Source organism: Myotis daubentonii, chromosome 2 (assembly GCF_963259705.1).
Source record: "Myotis daubentonii chromosome 2, mMyoDau2.1, whole genome shotgun sequence".
NCBI classification, from domain to species: domain Eukaryota; kingdom Metazoa; phylum Chordata; class Mammalia; order Chiroptera; family Vespertilionidae; genus Myotis; species Myotis daubentonii.
This window is the reverse complement of record NC_081841.1, coordinates 196,629,219-196,650,744: the sequence shown is the minus strand read 5'-3', so window position 1 is coordinate 196,650,744 and position 21,526 is coordinate 196,629,219. Positions and strand designations below refer to the sequence as shown.

Sequence of the window (21,526 nt, the reverse complement as noted above, 5' to 3'; positions counted from 1 at the left end):
ACAGCACATGGTCGAACCAGGCCTTGACTTTAGGTCCATGTGACTCCTGAGCCATGCCTGTTCTTTCCACTCTACTTTACAAATCCATGGGATTACAGCATGCCCTTTATGACAATCCCTGCGACCACTGGAATCTGCTAAGGAAGTGACTCCTGCCCAGAGAACCAGCAGTTCTAAATGGACTGGCTGCAAACACCAAACAAATTTAGGCCACGCTGGTATTTGGAGTAACAAACAAGGCACCAAGGCTGTAGCAGTGTCCCCAGACTTACGAGATGGTTTTACATAAAGCCGTGCTGCAGAGAAATATTTATGGGCTTCTCTAAGCCTTCCTGAGCCCGGGGAAATCGGGGCCGTGTTCTGAGGGCCTCTCTCTGAAACGATGGGGGAAGGAGCAAGCCTCTGACCTCACCCGTGGAGACTTAGCACCTGCGAGGCCAGGCCAGCTGTAAGAGGCGCTCTCCCATTCGCTGTGCAAGCAGCTGGCTGCCATGGTTGTGCTTACCAGGCGGATGTGCTGTGAGCACACAGATAATCACCCGGCTACACCCACAGCTCAGACCTCCCCATTACACAGACATAAACACACACACAAACCACTGAGGCCTCTCCCCTCGTCCTGTATTGTAGCCACAGCCTCGTGGCTCCCTCCTCCAGAACACCCCGGACACCTGAGCTGATCCAGCCCCTCGGGCCCTGACTAATGCCATTACCAGGCCAGCGATCACAGGGCTGGCTCCAGAAGCGCTGTGCTTGCTGCCTGCCTGCCCCACTAACAAGGTCTGGGGAGAAAAGTCAGGGCCGTTTATGACGGCCCCTAATGACGACTGCTCTTGGTAATGACCAGCTCTGCGGTGACCCAACTCGGAGCTGATTACAAGCTCTGGCTCCTGCTCCACGCGCCCAGAACAAAGGTTTCTCGGGGGCCCCGACCGCAGCAGATGGGCCCCTTCCCTGGCCGTGTGCTGACCTCATCAGGCCCGCTTTCAGGAGCTCCTTCAAGTGGGTGACCAGCGCTGCCCTGAGCCCTTCAGGGATGTGACTTGAGGGCCTCCTCTTTCCCCCTTGTCCTATACTGTAGCCACAGCCTCTTAAAAGAAGCCCTTGGGTGGGGAGCAGGAGGACACCTGAAAGAGAAGGTCCTCATTCATCCCGCAAGGACGTGCTAACAGCAAAACCTCAGGCTTCAGGGTGAGATGTTTGGAACAGGAGAGATGTTTGGTTGAGGGTGAGGGTGAGGATAATTGTATACAGATAAGACCCATCTTCTGGCCAACTAAGGTCTTACCTTCCTTGCCAAGGGCTCAACTCAGGGTTCAGAGCACCACCTAGAGGGAGGAGGCGGCGGCTCTCTGGCTTTGACTAGGGATGGCCCTCTTCCTAGGCCCTGGGGAGCAGGATACAAACATTCCCGCCCACACAACTGACAGCTCTTTGGGTGTTGATCGCCAAGTCAGCCTATGAAGTATAAAGTATAAGCAGGGCCATGTACCCAGTAGAAGCCCCACAATCATCTGTTGAATTAAATCTGTGCAAAAATGAGCACCTCCTGCAGATAGATTTGCAACAGAAAATGCATGTGCGCACACACACACACACACACACACACACACACACACATCATACACCTGTTTATAAATGAATACGTGCTTAGAGTGAAGAAGCTGTAACCCGAGAGGCTGGGTGGCTGGCATTTGGCACCTTGCACCTCTGAATCTCAGAACAAAGACTGTAACTCTCCAGTTAGCCCTGATCCCTGTGGGTGGAGGGGTCTGCGGGTTCTCTGGAGGTTAGAGGCTGCCCTCATTGGCCCAGTGTCGCCCTTCCACTTCCCAGCACCTTCCCCAAAGCAGACAATTCTTACCGATGGACCTCCTTCCCTCCTGTAGCCCTGCCCCGCCAGGTGGTGTCTCTGACTCAGGCCCATGGTCACAGTAAATGGGTAACCACACCTGCTCATTCCAACTGCTGCCCATTCATAGGAAGTGGTCCCGGTGCCACTGGGGCCCTGCCTCCCTGCCAGCAGGGTACACAGGCAATGGTGTGGGTCAGAGGGCCCACTTTTCTTCTTCACACCTCCAGTCAGCCTTCGAGACCCCACATTTCTGGCTGGGACTAGCCCTTACACAGGATGCTGAGTTGGTAGTCAGAAAGGACATGTGACTCTCTTTGCCTGCATTCATTTAGCTGCGTTAAGTTTGGTCACTTTAAGAATTATTATCTGTTTTGAATCTTCACGCCCTTTTCTAGCCCCCGTCTCCTGACACCAGGAATGCCTTCTTTACTTTCTCCATTAATCTTGAGCCTGAGTTAGGTTACTTTTCTCCTCGAGGAAACTTGTCTGAATTTCTCCAGCCTCCACCCCAAAAGGAAAAAACCCTTCCTTCTTCAAAAGCCGGGGAGCTGGGACCATGCACTAAAGCAGCAGTCGCCAACCTTTCACGGACCACCGGTTGGCGACCACTGCACTAGAGCATCTGAAATCACCAGGAACAGAGACAAACAAGCACTGCCAAGGAAGGCCTCATCCACCGGATTCTTAAATTCTTGGAGGACAGGTCCCTCCGCTCAGAGATGAGAACTCAGGAAGCCTGGAAGTGGGGCCACCTCAGCCACAGACTCAAGAGCCTGCATCCAAGGCCCACGAGTTCATGGCAGCTGGCACCGCTGCCCCACGTGGAGTGCGCGTGAGAGGACTCTCCCGGGTGCCAGCTGTTCTGAGGGTCTAAAGTGCTTCTTCCAGGCCCCCGTTCCTAGCTCTGCTGCCAGACCCAGAGTTCGGGGTCACCTGCAGCCCCAAAGCCATCCCCAGGAGCTGAATGGATCTGTTGTGGAAGACACACCAGTGTGAACTCAGTTTCAAAGGGCTCACACAGAGGAGAACACATTGGAGGTAGAGGAAGTGTCCTGGGTAGACGCTGATGGAAGGGCTAGAAAAAACAAGGAAGGCAAAACCCTGCTCAGAATCCTGCCAGACGGAGCCAGAACACCGCTCAGGAGCTGTCCCCAAGTGCCTCCCACTGCCAAAGCACATTGTGGGCATCTCTGAACAACTCACAGCCAGCCTTTCAGAACTTGTAAATGATTTCCCTATGCCTGCCCTGCAGAAAGCACTCCTTTATCCCCCTAAATATCTGCAAGCCAGGAAGCATCTGTCACCTGCACATCGATCTCTAAGCTGCCAGGCAGCCTGGCCTTGCAACCTCAACCTGGAAAGGCCGTTTATTCTGGGACTCCACCCTGAGCACAGATGCCCCGCACACGAGCCCAACCTGAAAAGTCCTCACAAACAGACACAGGCATCACCTGTTCTCCAGCGTCCTGGTTCCTCTCCCTGACCCAGCACGGAGGTCGGCATGGCAGGGGCCCAGGGTGGCGCCTAAGTTATGGGAGGTACCCGCAGACACCATGAAACTCGGTCCTGCTCTAAGTGAAACTCAGTCCTGACCAAGCACGGTGGTCTGGAAGCTCCAGCCTCTGGGACTGAGAAGCAGCGGTTTATAACTCAGCAGTCACTCCCAAGAAAGCCACGATGAACAATGACCACCACAGCTTCCATTCAAGATGGAGAAGGCTTATTGCCTCTCTTCTCCATCATCCCCTTTTGTTTGTTCATTCACTCATCACTCAGATGGTCCTGGGTACTCGCTGCAGCACCCACAGAGCAGGACGCGCCCTCTTTACTCCCAAGGTGATCTCTCGCGACCACCACCAGTGAGCAAAGCTGGGGACCCCGGGGAAGCACCTCGGCCCTTCTGGCACTAGAATTCCAGCTCAGCAGAATTCACAATGCTCTCCCCTCCCACTGCGCCCTGGCCCCAGCTCCCAAATCACTCAACACGCCCCAGCGCCCTGCCAATTTGGTTCAACAAACGTCTATTTTCAAAGAAACCTAAGCCGGCCGCTTCTGGTTCACGTCCCTCATAACTCATCACCGGCTGTGTATGCGATGCTGAGGGAAGCCGTCTGAGGCCGGTCCCCCTCTGAGTCAGGAAGTCCCCAGTGCCAGCATTAAGTGGCACTCAAGCCCAGGGAGGCCCACGCAGTAGGGGCGGCCTCTGCACACACAGGCGCTGCCAGTTCTCGCTCCTAGCGGCCCAGCGGCCAGGCTGCAGCGCCAGGTCCTCCCAGCACAGAGAGAGTGACAGCGCTAGTGACAGGCCCGTCCTCTTACACGGCAAAGCTGTAGCTCAAATATTTATTGTATGTGTCTGGCTTTCACACGGAATCTGCAACCTGCCAGTTAGCAGTGTTTACCTTGGTAGAAATTCACGGGAAACCTTAGCCTGAACAGGCCCAGAGTTTATTTTACTGCCAGATAAACAACTTTCTTTGATAAATCATCCATGTGACAGTGTTCCTGAAAGACTAAACAAAGATTTCGAGTGCAATCTATAGGCCTTTGAGAAGCCTTTCAAAGCTAATGCATGTTTAATTGGCCGCTCTAAGCAGGCTGAGCAGGGCAAGGGCCTGACATTTCTGTGGCCATTTGTTCTCCTTAAAAAAAAAAAAAAAAAAAAATACAGACTGGAGTTCCTGGCTCATTTCTGCAAAATTGGACAAAATTTACCAATATTTAAATGTTCAGTTGCTTCTCAACAGCCTGTGTTTCGGTCCAAAGGAGCACCTATCAAACATCAACAAGGCAGTTGTTGGAAAAGGAATTAAAAACTGCCCTGCAGATACTGCTTGAGAAAAGGGGAGGATGGAGGGAAGTTCAACATACAAGGTCTAAGTCCCTCTTAAACAGGCCCAATGAATTATGAGCAGAAAAGCTGATATAAGGAATATGATTTCTAAGTAACACACAAAAACACAAAGAAAAAGCGTGGGTCAGCATGTCCTAGACTTGGTCTACACTCAGCCCGAGCTCTCTGTGTTCTGCAGGCTTGGCTGTCTGATGACATCCAGCCTTACGATGACGTAAGGGGGGTGTCTAACTAAAACTGCTAGTAGGTAGGGTTTGTGTGTTTGATTTTGTCTGCTTTGGTTTGGTTTGGGTTTGGGTTTGGTTTTTTAACTACAGCACCTTGAAGTTGCATAAAACTTTTAAAGCTTTTCCAAATACAGACTGGAGTTTCTGGGCTTTTTAAAAGGCTTCTTCAGCATAATCCTCTTTTAACCAGAGAATTAATCGGGACATTCCATTCCATGTCCTAACATTTTTTTTATTTTTTTTTATTTTTTATTTTTTTTTGGCAAACCAGATTTCATTAGTGCCAGGCTCTTCTTACCTGGGCTGATTTCCATCCGGACACAATCTTTTTGAATAAGAAGAGAACATGGCGAGGGATGGAGCAGCCACCATATTCCAAGAACTATACACACTTGATTCATTCAGTGCTCCCCACAGTGACACAGGAATCACCATCCACATTTTACAAGTGAGGAGATAGGCTCGGGGAGGTTGAGAGACTTCCTCAAGGTTGCTCAGCTTATCGGGTTGGGATTTAATCCAAGCCCGTCTGGCCAGAGGCATATGTTCTTTATATCCTACTATACTACCTGCTTCTCTCCACAAAGAAAGAAATCAACGACTGCTGAGCCCTTTCTAGGTGTTAGGCACAGACATCAGCCCATTTATATCCCACAAACTCTGAAGGAGTGAAGGAACACCCTGTGCCCCCTTCCCAGGGAGCTTCCTCTACCGTTCCTGGCAGGACGGAAAGGTGATGGGCGTGAGAGAACATGAAGGCGGAAGGGTATGGAATCTGGACTGGCTACCCAGGTACGTGCTGGTGGGAACAAAACCTGTAAGGGATGCCAGGCGGAGTGGCCTTGGGCAATCAACTGGCTAACTCCTCTATCTGAGCCTTCTTTCCTCAGCCTTTAGGATAAAAGCCCTGGACTGGCTGATCTTGAGGCCCCATCATGCTCAGCAGATCTAATGACAACGGGGTACAGATGAGCAAGACAATGCTCAAAGAAATGGGCCACTTGTGTGGGTTACGAACAGCCCCTCTATCCAAGCTCATCCTTTACCGCTCTTCCTCCAGCCAGTCTCAGAGAGGCTTCAGATAGCAGGGGTGAATTGGAGGGCAAATCCTCCTTCCCCGCTTCTCCAGGATAGTTTGTGTATACATCAGATGATAAAGAGGACATTTGTTAAGTGAAATAAGCCAGACACAAAAGGATAAATACTGTAGGATTCCACTTATATTCGGTACCTAGAATAGTCAAAGTCATAGAGACAGAAAGTAGAATGGTGGTTTCAGGGAGTGAGGGGAGAGAAGAATGGGGAGTTAGTGTTTGGGTAGAGTTTCCATTTGGGATGATGAAAAATAACCAAAGACGAATGGGGGTGATGACTGACAATGGGAATGTACTCCATGCCACTAAACTGTATACTTAAAAATGGTAAACTTTATATTATGTACATTTTACCACATTAAATTTTTTTAAAGATGAGGGCTAGGCAATTGGGCAGGGCGACTCACACCCAGAGAATTATAGAACCACAGGTTGGAGAGTACATCACCGTTTGGCAACTGACCATCCCCAGGTCAGACCTGGACTTCACCACAAAGAGGGAAAAGTCACGTGTCAGCCAATCCTGAACCAACCAAGTCCATACCTAGCTATGTCTTAGTACAAAGAAAAGCCACCATTCCAGCAAGGTGCAAGGAGGCGGGAGAGCTGAAACCAGAATTCAGTTCAGGAAAGATTCCGACAAATAAGGCGAGAGCAGAGTTCACTTCTCTGGTGAGAGTCACAGAGGGAGGCCTCCAGTGCCAGGGACAGTCGCTGGGCTACTGCTGTTCCTGCGGAGAGCCCCAAAGCGAATGTTCAGTGAGTCCAGCCTGTTTGCGGGGCCCAGGACTGGGTTCCTTACCCACCAGCTCATCTGCTCCTTGCCAAAACCCATACCTGGCCATCAGTTGTCATTTCTTAGAGGGAAACTGAGGGCTGGAGGGGTTGAGAGATTTGCCCAGTGTTGCAGAGTATCCATATAGTGGTAGAGGGAGGGCTGAACTCAGTCCCAGAGAACGCCATGCCCACCCATGGATCCTGGGTTTCTGTGTACTTTCTCACACTTAAATACGCTTTCACAGGTTCAAAGATGCTAAAGAGAAGTGCTTCTCATTGAAATTTGCTTTATCTAACTGTCCTCTCACGACAGGTATAGACAGGAAGGACTGAGAGGAGATGGGATGCACCACCCTCACCGGTGGGGGAACTAGGGCTCTTTCCCCAGCTTTTCCTCCGTTCCTCAACGTGACTTCCGAGTGCAAGGTGCTCCCGATCTGACCTCAATCCAAACTGCTCCAGACCTGCTTCGTCTGGCCAGGACCCCAGGTCTGGCATCTATTCAGGAACTCTCCTATCTGAGACGGTGGGTGAGCCAGGAATGACATCACAACTCACCCGGCCAACTCCAAGGCCTGGAAGGCTTCTGGTTCAGTGAGGTCTGTGCACTGTCCAACCCGCCTTGTGCCTGGGAAGAATAGACTGGTCTCTGGCCGTGAGCTGGGCATTACACTTCCAGGGCACTTAAAGTGCTCAACCCTGCCTCTTCTCTCACATGAGATGCCACAACTCCTTCTGACTATAGACAGAGCTGGGGATGGGTTATGTATTTTAGAGATTGTCTATTACCCTTCTCCCCGCTTCCAGCCTCTCCCTCTGGCTTCTCCAGTATCTGCAAACACCCTTAAGCCTTTGTTTCCCTTCTCTCATGTCTATTTAATTTTACTTTGACTGAACTAGATTTCTGAATGCTAGGGCTTCTTTTTCTTTTACGTATACACTCAGTCACCCCAACCAGGGCATGTGGTTTTCCTTGGACTTAATAAACAAGTGGCACATATTCACTTGGAAAGGAGCCTCCGTCCTTTTATTAAAAAAGGAAGTCCAGTTCCCAAATCCCTGCCATCCTGTGTCACTTATATTCTCATCTGACAAACATTTAATTGTGCCTCCATGTCTAAGACACCCTGCCAGAGGCTCTAAGTACAAGCAGACCTTGTTCTGTTCATTCTAAGACACAGATTAGCGTTACATTTGAACACAAACTATGTTTTCTTTGTTAGTGGTACCAAACCAATAGTGCATCTCACAATTAATGGGCATCTTATATTAAGTAAAATACGGTACAAGATACAGACCCTGCTCTCAAGCAGCTTACAGATGTTGCAATTATTTTGCTGGCAGCCAGTGTTCCTCCTCTGTGAGAGGAAACTCGGGGCTTAGTTCGGAAAGGCTGGACCTACTCTTTGCAAGAGATCAAACAGCCCTTCAGCGTAAAACACTGTGTCTCCGAACAGCAGCACAGCCAAGACACCTTGGAAAAGGAGTGAGAACAGATTTGCGAAGGTGCAGGAATCTTCAAGCATCCTTCTTGTAGGAAATACTCCCAAACACTTAACTGTGAGAGCTGATTTTTTGCTTTCCTATTTGACTCATTTTTAGTGTTGCAAAAGTATATTTTTACTCTTTATGAGGAAACATATAAATGGGGGGTGGAGTGGGGGGAGGAAATCCTTCCAGAAAGCAAGGAAAATTTCTGGGAGCAAAGAAATCTTCTTCCACAGTGAGAAAATACCGGGCTAAAGCAGTTGTCAACTGAACTCTCAAGCTCAAGAAAACTGTGGAAGCCGGTAAAAGAAAGCTCTGAACTATCTCATCAACATGCACATTTCCAGCAGAAATGCTTAAGGGTGTTTGCAGATACTGGAGAAGCTAGAGTGAGTGGCCAGAGGTGGGGTTCTAACCTGGCAGCAATTATAAATCAGACCCTCACATCCCTGGGACAAGCTGACCTGAAGACGGCCATGGGCACTGGGTTACTAACAGCAGGATCATCAGTGTGGCCACTTGCAATGCTACACTGGCCTGCATAAGAGATGAGAGCAGCAGCCTGTTGTCACGTAGCAGGAGAACCAGAGAGGACAAAACACAGATCGGCACGTCCTAAATTGAGCACTGCACGCAGGCTGGCCACCAACTTGAATTCAGAAACTGCACCACCTAACTTCTGGCTACCCCATCTGGTGCTTGATCCAGCCTGATCCAACTGCATGCCTGAGCATCAGCACACAGGTGTTTCTACTGATGCTTTTCCCTGTTGGAGGAAAAAATGTGTTCTGAACCGAGGGGGTCCGGCGCAGGGGTGGAGAGACTGGTGGCCAAGCACACCAGGCAGAGCTAAGCGTGCACTGCCCGAGGAGGAGGGATGGTAGGCCATGCGGGAGTCCGAGGAGGAGTTGGCAGGAGGGCAAGTGTGCGTGCTGACCCAGAAGGAATGCACCCCTTGTTCCTGAAGCTCACAGAGAGCCTTCCAACAACCTGATGTCTTCCCATCCGGGATGTCAGGGCCACTTACTGCAAAGTTTGATCCCTGGAGTAGGGAGTAAAATGTTCTTTTCCTTTTCTGTCGTGTGTCATCTTACATTGCCGAATGCCTTTGTTTCCTAATTGAATCCCATCAGTGTAAGCTAACTGCCTCACTTACTTGAAATGAACTCAGCTCAGAACAAGTTCCCCACAAGGCTGCATTCTTCAGGGTGCTCAGAAGGGCAGAGCTAGGCTCAGCCCCTGCAGAGAGGAGGGGAGGAGCCCTACTTATTGTCTTAGAAGAACATTACAAATAAAAAAACTAAAAGTCTCTCTGCATCCAAATCAAAGTGTTCTCGCATATACCACACCCATGCTGGAGAGATAAACGTCTCTGCGGCAAAGTCCGATGGCCCTTCGTCTCCTCTTAAAGAGGAAGGCACGTGACAGAGAGTCAAAGAACTCCAGTTGGGAAAGTCAGTTTCCTTATTTATGAAATAAGTGAACTTGATAAGATGACCTGTACGTTCCGGGAGGAAGTCAAAAGTTCTATGAACCCAAGAAGAAAATAATCTCAGAGCTAAAAGAACAGTCCCAAACAGTCACGCAGATTCACCAAGACCTGATTGGTTATTAAAATAAGATAGAGCCCTCTCTCCTGGAAGCCGTGAGCAGGTGCTTGCTCACGTAGTAGGCACCTACTATATTAGGGAAAAGATGTCCACCCCCAGGTGAGTTACCTGAGCACCAGACTCTTACCCTGCACCAAAAGGTCAGCCTTTCACATTCAAATTATTTCCCAAGGCTTGACTCCTCAGCTCCCCTCTAGGGAATGTCTCCAGTGTCACTAGTTGCCACAAAGCCCCTAGTTACCAGAATTTTGGTAGGTAATTGGGGGATATTAGAGGAGACCTGATGACAAGTTCAGGTTGGTATGTTCCAGACTATAATCGGGGTGTAAGCATGGATTCTCTTCTCACACCTCCTTGGCATTAATTAACTTTGGCCTTGAGTCCCCACAGCCCCTCTCTTCAGCTGGTGAGTTATAAAATGACTCCATAGTGTCTAGAAAATCATTGATTAGTGTTTGGTCAGGATTTTAAATTTCTTAAAGTTAAATTTCAATTTATCCTAGGTAAGTATTTTTTTATATGGCCTCTAGCACAGGGCTTTGCACTCAAGAAACATTCAATGAATAGACACGTGAATCAATGAATAAGCAGATGCACTGGATTTGAGCTCCATACCAGGAAGACACCCCCTGCTAGTCACCTCCACACTCAGTTCCAGGGGTTTCCCATCACTCTTCCCTCAGGAGCTGAGCCTGATAGAAGTCACATGAGCATTCACATCAGCTAACGTATTACCTTTCAGAGTTTAATATAATTCCCTGGATTTGATGAACTGCCAGGGGGCCAATTTCTGAAAGTAAGTGTGGTGATTTACAATAGCGGAAGAGGATCAATGAAATCTACAAGAGTGGCCCCTAAGTCATCCCTCCTAAGGATCCTTCAGGAACACAGCCATACGTGAGCAGATTCTTCCTGCCCCAGCCCCGCAGCAAAAGGCTTCCCATCAGGATTTCTGAGAGATTTTATGTTCTTTTTCTCCATTTCTTTGGGGAAAAAATCCCAAACCCATGTGTGGATGAAAAGCTTGTTGCTAAGGCAGTGAGGGGCTGCACACTCACAGGCTTACTCACAGGAGACCCACCAGGTTCAGCCTGGCATTGAACACCTTCTGACGAAGCAAGAGTGTGACCATCAAGAAGCAAACGCCACTACGGCCAGATGGCAGGGTAATCAGAGCCCTCTATAACAATTTCATTTGAGTTCATTTAAGATGACAACAAGGAAAAGTGTGTGACAAACACAAGCAGCAAAATGCAGAACAGACCAAATCCTTGAGGTACTGCTGTCTTCCCCAAGGATGAAGGAGGCAGACGGAGACACCTAGTGTAGAAATGAAGCATGCAGCCTTGGCCAGTCTGGCTCAGTGGATAAAGCATTGGCCTATGGACTGAAGGATACCAGGTTCGATCCTGGTCAAGGGCACATGCCCAGGTTGCGGGCTCAATCCCCAGTGTGGGGCGTACAGGAGGCAGCCAATCGATGATTCTCTCTCATCATTAATGTTTCTAGCTCTCTCTCCCTCTCCCTTCCTCTCTGAAATCAATAAAAATATATTTTTTAAAAAAGAGAAAGAAATGAAGCACACAAAACACATCCCTCCTCAAGAGGCCCTCCATGGCAAAGGGTCTCAATTCCCCAACGTGTCTTCAGTCACAATGGCAAATACCCTGAGAGCACATCCGTCCTATGTACAATGTCCTTTAACTTGCGTGTGCGCACACATACGCGTGCAGCTCATTCAGACGTGGCACTTTGCCAGTACGAGGCCCTTTCGTGTACTGGGTGATGTGTGGTGGTGGTTCTGAAAGGGCACACTCACATTACCTACCGTTCTGCTTTTCCTGGTAAGAATTCTGTACAAAATCCAGCCTCGGGAACACGGTGCAGGCATCATGAGAAACCCCCTGTTCGCGTCAGGCTGAAACTGTCCTTCAGCAAAGCAGGCCTGGCCCAGACCATAAAACAGAGGCAGGCACGAGGGAGTCAGCTGTTCAAATGGATGCGGTGAACGTTTATTTCTCCCAGAGGAGAGACGCCCACGGTGTCTGGAGCACGGGTCTTCCACCACATCCCCACCAGGGACCATCCCTGAAAGGCCACCTGAGATCAGCTCCCCGGGACACATCAAGCCCTTCTCCTGGGCTCTAAGTGCTGATTCGAAATTCCCCTTTAACCCACAGTGATTTGGGGAAAAGGAAGCTAAATCCCAATCCTGTGGGGGTGTCAATTTTCTTTGCCTGGAAGGACCTGATAGAGGCCCCTTCGCTGAGTGTCCTAACAGGAGACTCACCTCCCTAGGAAGGCACCCAGCCTCCAGCCATTTTAGATCCTGGGTAGAGTGGTGCTGACACCTAGGGGTGGATGGAGAAAGAGCCAGTGCGGAGAGAAGACCAGCCCTAGCTGCACGCTGTGTCTCCTGGTAGTTTCCAAGGAGTGGTGTTTCCCCCTAGTTCCTGTCCACCTGTCCCCAAGTCTACCTCCCTCACTCCTAGAGAAGGTCGCCAAAATCCTTTCCAGGGACCTCCCACACAGAAGGACAAAAGCAAAGTTTGACTTTAATAACAACCGCCCGGATCCCCACCCTGCTTAGTCTTCCATCTGCCTGAGAAAAGTAGCCACAAGGGAGGCTGGAAGTAGAGAACATAGCGCCCCAAAAAGACGCATCAACAGGCTCTGTTCAGCAGGGATATGGGCCAGGAGGAACCAGGGAATGCCAAACCTCCCCAAGGCAGCCAGGGACGCTTTCTTACCAAACTCGCTCGCACAGAGATGCTCAATTATCGCTTCAGATTTCAACTCGTTGTCACATGGAGGACACACAGTTGTGCCTAGGAAGGGAGAGGAGGAGAAAAAGGAGCTGTGAGTTATGGGGTTAATAGGTGCAGAGAGAAGCCTTCCCTGGGAAAGACATCAACCCATGACCAGAAAGAAAGTAGTTAAAGGTCTTCTGGAATTTCTGAAGGGCAACCTGAAAATCAAAAAGAAGACTCCTAAAGCCCACACCCTAAAGCTATAAGCAGACATACGGCTTCTTGAAAATTTCGGGGCTAGAGCTGTTGAATATGGCACACCTATTTAAAGCAACAATATCGGGCTGGGTGGAAGCAGTCCTGTAACTTGTGGCTTTGTGGGGTATGGTGGGTCTCAGGGGAAAGTTGACTTATAAACCAAACACATCTATTCCAGTTGTTGGTTTCCTGTTCTTTCCCCCCTCTCTTTTAAATATTCCCCATCCAATTCCCATCCCCTTCCCATTCCCAAACTCCCAACAAGACAGCAGGTCAATCTGACCAGCTCTTCAGGAGCCAATAAATAAAAACTCAGCCAACTCATGAACTCTAACCCCAGGCCCAGAACACCCCTCTCTGAAAGGGCAATTGCTAGCAAGAGCTGCCAAATGGGAGGAGAGAGCTGGGTGGGAGAGTCTCTGGAGGCATTTTCACAGCGCTGTGAAGTGCTTTGAAGAGACGTGTGCATGGCTGACCTGAGGGCCACTGATAGGTGGCTAAGCTCCAGGGGAAGAGGCATCTGAGGCCAGGGCTAGAGGCCTCCTCTAAGATAAAATGCTGCTGGTGCTAGAGGGATCCTGGGGAGATAAACTGTCTCTGTGGAAGGGCAGGGAGAAAGTGGTACAGTGGAATCCCCAGAAGGGCGTAGTGGCTTATCATCACCATCACCATTCTCACCACCACCATCCTCACCACCACCATCACCACCACCACCATCACCACCATCATCACTATCACCATCTCTCAAACCACCTGCAGTTTTATCCATGATCTAGGAAGAAAGCATTAGCATGTTCCAAGGGTACTCCATCCTTGGCACAGCATTAGAGGCCATGCCAGGCTGGAGCTAAGGAGCAAAGGAAAGTCACCCCAAGGAAGGATGTGTACTGAGTGACCTTTGCTCAAATATAAGGCTCTTCATCCTGCTCCCTCCCTTCCCTCTCCATGGCTTCTGGGAGAGCGGTCCTCCTCAGCGAGCTCCCCTATGGCTCAGTGAAATGAGCAAAGCCTCCGGAGATGGGGGTTAGGTAGGGAGCTGCACAGCCCTCCCAGATCAATGCTGTTCCCAGGACATAACTGGCCCAGGGCTGGCCACCCACCCCCCACTTCCCAGCAGGGTCCCTACATGGCCTAGCAGAGACCACATGCCTTAGTCTTTGTACCCAGAGCCAAACACCGTCCAGATTCTCAGTGCAGCAGGAACCATAGCCACACTCCAAGCAGAAGACTGTCTGACTGTCTTTTGGCCCAGATGTTGGAAATTTGCTTTTCACACAAAATCAAATTTGAAATTGGTAGTGTTTCTAACAAAGGGAAAAACTTAGCCAGAGTTTTACATATGGTTCCTGCTTCCCTGGGGAGAAAAGCAGGGAAAGGAAGTCCCGCAATATGGGAAGGACATTGTTACTGATAGAGGGAGCATCAACTTTGCTGTGGGATTTTCCTTGTTTCCTTATTTTTTTAAAAAGTGGAAGCTATCATATTGCAAGGTTCTATGAATACAACCTTGACTAAACAAGTAGCAGGACCAGGGCCATCAGCATGTAAACACCAGGTCTCCATCGGCTCCACACACTCACATCGTGTGGTGTGGACACAGAGTTCCCCACAGGGGCACTTCCCGCAGTGCCACCCGTGACCTTTGGCCGTCAGTGCCTCTCAGGGCTGCAGGATCTTGCTGAGGTGAGCTCAGCGTGGCTTCCCCCCATCTTGCTTTCCTTATAGCCGACTCTGGAGCAGCAGCAGCTTGATCCAGAGAAGGGAGGAATGTGTAATGCAATATTAATCTGTGCCCCTCCGATTGTCCTTGGGGCCCCACAGGCTGCCTCAGCAGGAGAAATCCACCCAGTCATCTGTCTGAGAGGTGGAACAAAACCCCTTTGAAAGTGTATTTAAAATAATGTTTAAAGCAAGGGAACCAAAACCTAAAACGTTTTTGTGTTTTATTAATATTTAAAGGGAAGTAGAAGAGAAAGTCCCATAGTGGAATCAGGATTAAGTGAATTTTTTAAAATCAATGCACACACACATGTACCTCGCACATTCTCTGCGCCCCTCTCAAACACAGCACATCCCCCCTCTCTCTCCCTCTTCCTCTCCCTCTCTCTCTCTCTCTCACACACACACACGCACACATGCACACACACGCACATGCACACGCACACGCGCGCACACACAGGCACACACAGCAGGTCTTCCCCAGCCATCTCCTGGATACATGGAGAAGGGGCTCTGTGAAAGGCTCTTGGTCATAATGATCACATGCGGCCTCTGCGATCTGTGACTACAACAGCCAGGCTGATTTAATGCACAACATGCGTAAACAACAACAAAACTAAACTAAAAGTATTTGCTTGTTCAAACAACTTCAATCAGTAAAACCTGGCAGGGAGGAGGAACAACTTATCAGAGTGCACAGGTCTAATGTAAGTGCAAGACTTAGAAATAACTTTCCTGGGGAAAGAACCATCGCCTCTCCCATAACAGATGCTTGATGCAGCTCAGGCCATGGCCCTTTTCTTTGGGGCGGGGAGGGGGTGTCTTTTGCCTCATTTCTCATAACTAAGTTTATCTTTAATAACACATGGCCACAAAGGGAGGCCCAATACCCCCAAGTATGTAAACAGAAATCAGCTAAATCATGCAGAGATCTGATGCTGCTTTGAAAACTTTTAATTTTTAAGAATAAAACAATAAAAATAGTGCATGTGTACTTATTGCCATCCAAAAGTACCAGTTCTTATTCGGGAGCTACCAGCCATAAGGTTTTAATGACCAGTAGTGCAGCCATCTCAGCCTGTCCCAACACACACACACACACACACACACACACACACACACACACAGCCTTTCCACCTCCAGTGGCCATCCTGCCTCAGAGGAAGTCCTGTGGGGCTCCCACTGAGTGGCTGTAGTGCTGGGGAGGAACAGATTCCTTCTCAAAGCAGAGCCTCTCACCAAAAACGCCGAGGGAGAACCAGTTCCCTGGTCCCACACCTGGCTGGACCTCTCACAGCCTCTCTCTGTTCAGCAGCTGGTCTTGGGAAGGTGACTGCTTGGACGGAGGAAGGAGGGAGGAGGATGTACAAAAAGGCCCAGGCAAGGGGAAGCAGACAAGTGGAACAGCAGCCAAAGCGTGAACGGCTTCACGAAGACACCCAGACTTTGGAGTTCAGCTGGGAGGATTCTTTCCTCTTCCTCAGTAGGCTCCCCAGCCAGTCTTCCCATCTTCCCCCAGAAAGTATTCCCCCAAAGATCTCCATGTCCACCAACTAGCTGTCCCAGAAAGAGCTGGCCACAGCCTCGCGGAGCAGGGTTGGGCTGGGCTAATCCCCCAGTGGCCCTCGGCGGGGGAAGGGAAGGAGGAAAATGCTGTGGGCTGCAGGGGATGGCTCCACACAGAACACAAAGTGCTTTGTTTGCTCCAGGTGATTGCTCAGCTCTCAGGGTTGCACTTCCCAAAGGTTAACCCTGTGCAGACACCCAGGAAGCGGAGAGCAGAGGTGCCCAGACTTTGCCACTGCAGGCAGGCTGCTGCCTTTCCAACCGGCCGGGACCCACGCCACCCAACATCAATTCCATCAGACTGATCTTCTCCCTTCCTAGAATAAGTGCATTCAAAGTTCAGGGTGCCCCTTGCCCCATACCTACCCCCACCCTCACTCTGAGGGAACATGCCTTTTTGGCATGACAAGAGGATGGGTGAAGTCAGCAAGCAGCCAGCCCCACACCCGAAAAGCCCTCCCGACACCCGCCCCTGTGCTAAGCGCACTGGGTATGGCTCCCCATCTCAGACTATCTCCACATCTCAGACTATCTCCACATCCTTAAATCTCAGCTCTGCTTCCAAAGAATTCAGGGTTGAATTCACTCCTATAAAAGTCAGGCCATCAAGTTGGGGGTTTTGCTGGTTTGGTTTGGTTGCCTCTCTGAGATTTCCCCCCTCGCCCCCCACTCAAGAACTGCCCTTTAAAGCGGCAGGGACTTCGAGGAACCTCGGGTGGTCCCTGAGACAGTTAAGAAAGTATCAGAAATCCCACTCCCCAAGGAGAGACGAACAATGAACTAATTACATTTTTATCTTTCTAATTACCTGGGGATTTGTGTAAATGAGAGAGGCAGCGGGTATGCAAGAATGAGAAAGAAGAGACTTTCCATCCCCCAACCCTCCCCAAACTGTCACCTGAAAGGGGTGGAGAAACAGAAATCCCCGGTTTCTAAACTTTCTTCCTCAGCCAGAACTGCAGCTTGCCCTCCTGGGCTGAATGACTAGTTAAGGGAAAAGCTGTTTGTTTGTTTGTTTGTTTGTTTGTTTGTTTGTTTGTTTGTTTAAACCCTCGTGGAACCTCTGAAAATACAGCTGCTCCTTAGCATGTTCCCGGCCGGTATTGGGTTTTCCCTCCTGGCGCATCCTGTCCGGGGTGTTAAGCGCTGCGATGGGGACTCGGTTCTCTCCCAGAGGAGAGACGGGCTCCCCTTTTATTTGGAGCTTTAGGCTTTGTTGCAGGTGTGGAAAGGAGAGACCGGACCCCAGGAAGAGCGGCTGCAGAAGCGGGACCCCGTTTAAGGAAGGGGGAGGCTCAGCCGTCGCTGCCGGGCGAGCCCCGAGGTCCTTGCACCTGGATCGGGAGGGGCGCTAGGCAACACCTGGGGCGGACTGCAAGCTGTGAAAAATCATTCTGCACAGCTGAAGAGCAATCTCTGGGGAGCACGTCCGAGCTCCGGGGTGGAGCGGCAGCCGCGGGTCGGCCGTGGCAGGGGCTTCCCCGCAGCCTCCGCTGCAGCCGGGCGAATCCCGAGGTCCCAAGCCGCCCCGGGCATCGGAGCGGGGAGGGCTTACCTTGAGGTTTGGAGGCTTCGGTGGCATTGGGTGGGGTCATGGCGATGCAGACGTCCCCCTCGGGGAACTTGTCACACTTGAGCATCTCGGGCCAGTAGAAGCCGAAGAACTGCATGACCGGCTCGCAGGAGTCCCGCACGGCCTCGCAGAGCCAGCGGCACGGGAAGATGGGCCGGTCCAGGCAGACGGGCGCGAAGAGCGAGCAGAGGAAGACTTGGGTGCCGATGTGGCAGTTCTTGTTGAGCAGGGGCACCCAGCTGCTGGCCTGCTGTTTCACCTCGGCCATGGTCTCGTGCTCCAGCAGGTTGGGCAGCACCATCTTCTTGTAGCCCACGTTGTGGCACAGCCGCAGGTCCGCCGGGATGTCCACGCACTGCGGCGCCTTGGTGTAGAAGCGCCCGTTCTGGTACGAGCCGATGTCCGACTGGAAGCTCACGTAGTCGTACTCGCTGGCCGAACCCGCGGCCAGCAGCCCGGCCGCCAGCGCCAGCAGCACGCCCCCGGCGGCCCCGCGCCGGCCCCCCGCGCCGCGCCCGCTGCCCATGCCGGCTCCGCGCACTCGCTCCCGCGACGTCGGGGCTGCCTCGGCCGCCTCCCCGCGCGCGTCCCGCCGCAAACTTCCAGGAGTCTCCGGCGACAAAGGGCGCCGTCCCCGCCCCGACCGGGCTCCGCGGCGCGCTCCTGCCCAGTCCCTGGCGGGTGGCGGCCCTCGGCCTGCTGCGGGGAGGGGAGCGCGCGGCCTGAGTGCTGCCCGGGCTCCCGGGAGCGCGGCACCTACTCCCGAGGCTGCAGGACTCGAGTGTCCGGTGCTCCCGTTGCAAAGCCCTCTGAGCCTCCCGCGCAGCCAATCAGCTCGGGGCTGCGGCGAGCCGCACTCATTTAGCACGTCAGTCACCCGCGCAATTAGCCAATCGCTTCACTTGCAACAGGGTTCGGTTTGCTAGAACTAAACACAGGTCAACACCCCTTAAGACACAAAATAAGAAATAAGTAAATAAAAGAAGGGAAACAAAGAGAGGAAAAAGGGAAAAAAATAGGACGGGGCAATAGAAGTGTAGGGTGCATGAAGAGAATGTTTAACGCTGTAGTTAACTTGCGTCGGGTCGGAGAGAAGCGAGGAATTTAACTGTACTTGCAAATCCATGAGATAATGAAGACTTTTTTTTTTTTTACACCTTTTCCTCATTTCAAACAACAGCCTACCAGACAAGCAGCTCACCTCTTCGGTTTCGTTCTCTGTAGCTGCGATTCAAAGACATGTCGTTTCCCGGACAAACCGGGGCTCAGGAAGGCAGAAGCCACGGAGGTCTGCTTTTAAATCCCCAGCGGGCCCAGCTGGGCTCCCGCAAAGACCAGAGAAAGGTGCGTGGTGGGGGCTGTTTGCTGGTTTTAAAATGCAGGACTTTTCCGGGCAGGATAACCGGAGGTTGGCCCTCCAACAACACCGGAGGCATTAAGTAAATGTTGTTCAGCGTGGTGGGAAATATTGTTTGCAAAGGTGTTAGCTTTGGGAGGGCAGTTAAAAAAAAAAAAAAAAAAAGGAAAAGAAAAAAAGAGAGAAAAAAAACTACTCAAGCCCCAGCCAGACAGCATGTCTGTGTGTGCAGGCATATCCACATTGACATGTTTGTGGTGTAGAAAGCCAAAACATTAAAAACACATGTGCACTTATCAGGGTGGCGTGTGTAAATATCAAATCCATCACTCAGGCACACATGCTACATTCAGAGTTGGCCCAGGAACGAACTTCAAGTCAAAACCAAGAGTCCCCATTACAGCAGAAAGCAAGGGGAGCGTATTAGCAGAAACACAGCTGGGCCTGCTCACCTGGCCCCCCAGGAACAGAAGTTTCCTTGCCACCCTCCACCTCAGAGTTCCTGGGAATTCTTTGTATGTTTCAAACATTGGGAGAGTTGGGAGTGTGACTATGACTGACCCCAGGGACAGGAGACATCAGCAAGCAGTTTAGGAAGTTCGTGGGTCTGAACTGCGTGTGCCCTGATGTGTGGGTGAAAGGAGGCAACGGATGCTGAAAACCCTGCATCTGAGGGGCAAATGGGCCACAGATCCTATTGCTTAAGGCAGACACTGTAGGAGGCGCTGCCTTGCCAGCCAGCTTGTTTGTAAGGCTCCAGGGAAGCTGGCGTTGGACTCTGCAGACCAAATTTTTGATGGACAGATTCCAAGTAAAGCTACTTGAGTTTGTGAAGAAGCGAGACTCTTTTCTTAAAGCACTCGTGCCCATACGGAGGTTGTGATTCCACTGTGCATGCAAAACGCGTCTGCAGATTCCACTTCTCTCATCATTTCTAGGCTAATGAAAGGTGCACCAAAGCCCAGAGTTGCAGATGGAGGGACAGAGATGGAGAGAGATAAAGCAATAGTTTGGATGGCAAAGGGTTAATCCCTAAAACAATTGGTAGAGCTCAGCGGAGAAGCTGGGGAAGACATTCCTCACAGAGAACAGACTGCAGGAGACCAGGCAACTGTGTTTCAACTCAAGGGGCATTTAGAGAAAAATGCTGTTGGGTAGGGGGTCCTTCCCTCTCCTCCAGCCAGGCCCTCAGTCCCACGCCAAATGTGTCTGTTTACTCCCTCCTTGGAAAGAGTTGTGTGTGTAAATAACATCCTCTCACCTCTGCATCCAGGCTTGGCTGACCTCTCATGTTTGCAGTTTCCCCAGATGGTGTGAGGACTTGAGTCTGTCCACCATTACAATTCTGAAATCCATCCAGGCGACTGCACCTCCACCAGCCCTGGAGTCTCAGGTCAGGAGTAAATCTCACAAACCCACCAATGGGAGGCCCTATGTCTGGTTGACCCCCACTGACTTTGATTAAAGTATGGTAGCAATCATCTCAGGTAGAAACTGTAGTTTAACTCTAACCCTGCTGTTTGGCTTAACAATAGAAAAGTTATTTTGATTTTCTGAATTATATAAAGCATCCCATTCAATTGAATGCCTCATTGACTGTAATGTGAATAGCCCATTGATTGTGATCTTACTGGTTATCGAAGCACATTCTTCTGTACCTGGGAACCAGGACAGCGCAATTACTCTAAATTGCCTCGATGGCTCTAGATAATGTGTTCCTGGTAACTCAGTGGTCCCAAGACCCGAGGGCTCTAGATAATGTGCTTCTGTCAACTCAGTGATCTGGAGACCCAAAACTATAATTAACATGCTTAATTCTGCTTTTGTAAACTGCTTTGTTGCGAACCAGGTTCCTCATTCCAAACCCTGGGATGTAATCAATACCTTTGTGATCTTTGCCTATATAAATCTGGTTTTGCGGCCATGTTATCACTTCGAGATTTGGGAGAGCAAAATGCCCCCTCGGAGTCCCGGATTGCAATAAATGTGACTCTTTAATTCGACTTCTTGAGGCGTCCTTCTGTGATTCGTGGGGTACATTATAACATGATCACCCACAATCCCCAACTCCCCACCCCACGCCCACATGGTCTTACTGCCTTAGAAGCCTGGTAGGCCATGCTGGTGACACAACTGTCTCAAGGACAAACAGGGGCTGTGGGTGTAAATAAGACCCCAGAACCCTAAACCCAGTTTCTGGTTCCTTCCAAGGCCCAGCTGGAAAGGAAGGATTTGGTCTCAGTCCCACTGGCAGACTTTATCGCACACCTGGACTTTTGGAGGATGATTACCAGTCAGTTCACATACTGTGCAAAGGCACCAGGCAGAAGGGCCTGAAAATTTTGTATTTTTTAAAAATATATTTTGATTGATTTCAGAGAGGAAGGGAGGAGAGAGA

At 50.6% G+C, this 21,526-nt stretch overlaps 1 protein-coding gene across 1 annotated transcript in view; it reads right to left on the bottom strand.

Annotated features, from left to right (window-relative positions):
* Positions 1-18,568, bottom strand: part of SFRP1 (secreted frizzled related protein 1) — a 42,469-nt gene extending 23,901 nt beyond the window's left edge. The window contains exons 1-2 of the mRNA XM_059685339.1: positions 17,754-18,568; positions 12,656-12,733 (exon numbers count right to left, since the gene is read on the bottom strand). Coding sequence (XP_059541322.1) covers positions 12,656-12,733; positions 17,754-18,297 — 622 coding nt within the window. The 5' untranslated portion in view covers positions 18,298-18,568. The remainder of the gene's footprint in view (positions 1-12,655; positions 12,734-17,753) is intronic.
* Positions 18,569-21,526: the final 2,958 nt, after the last annotated feature.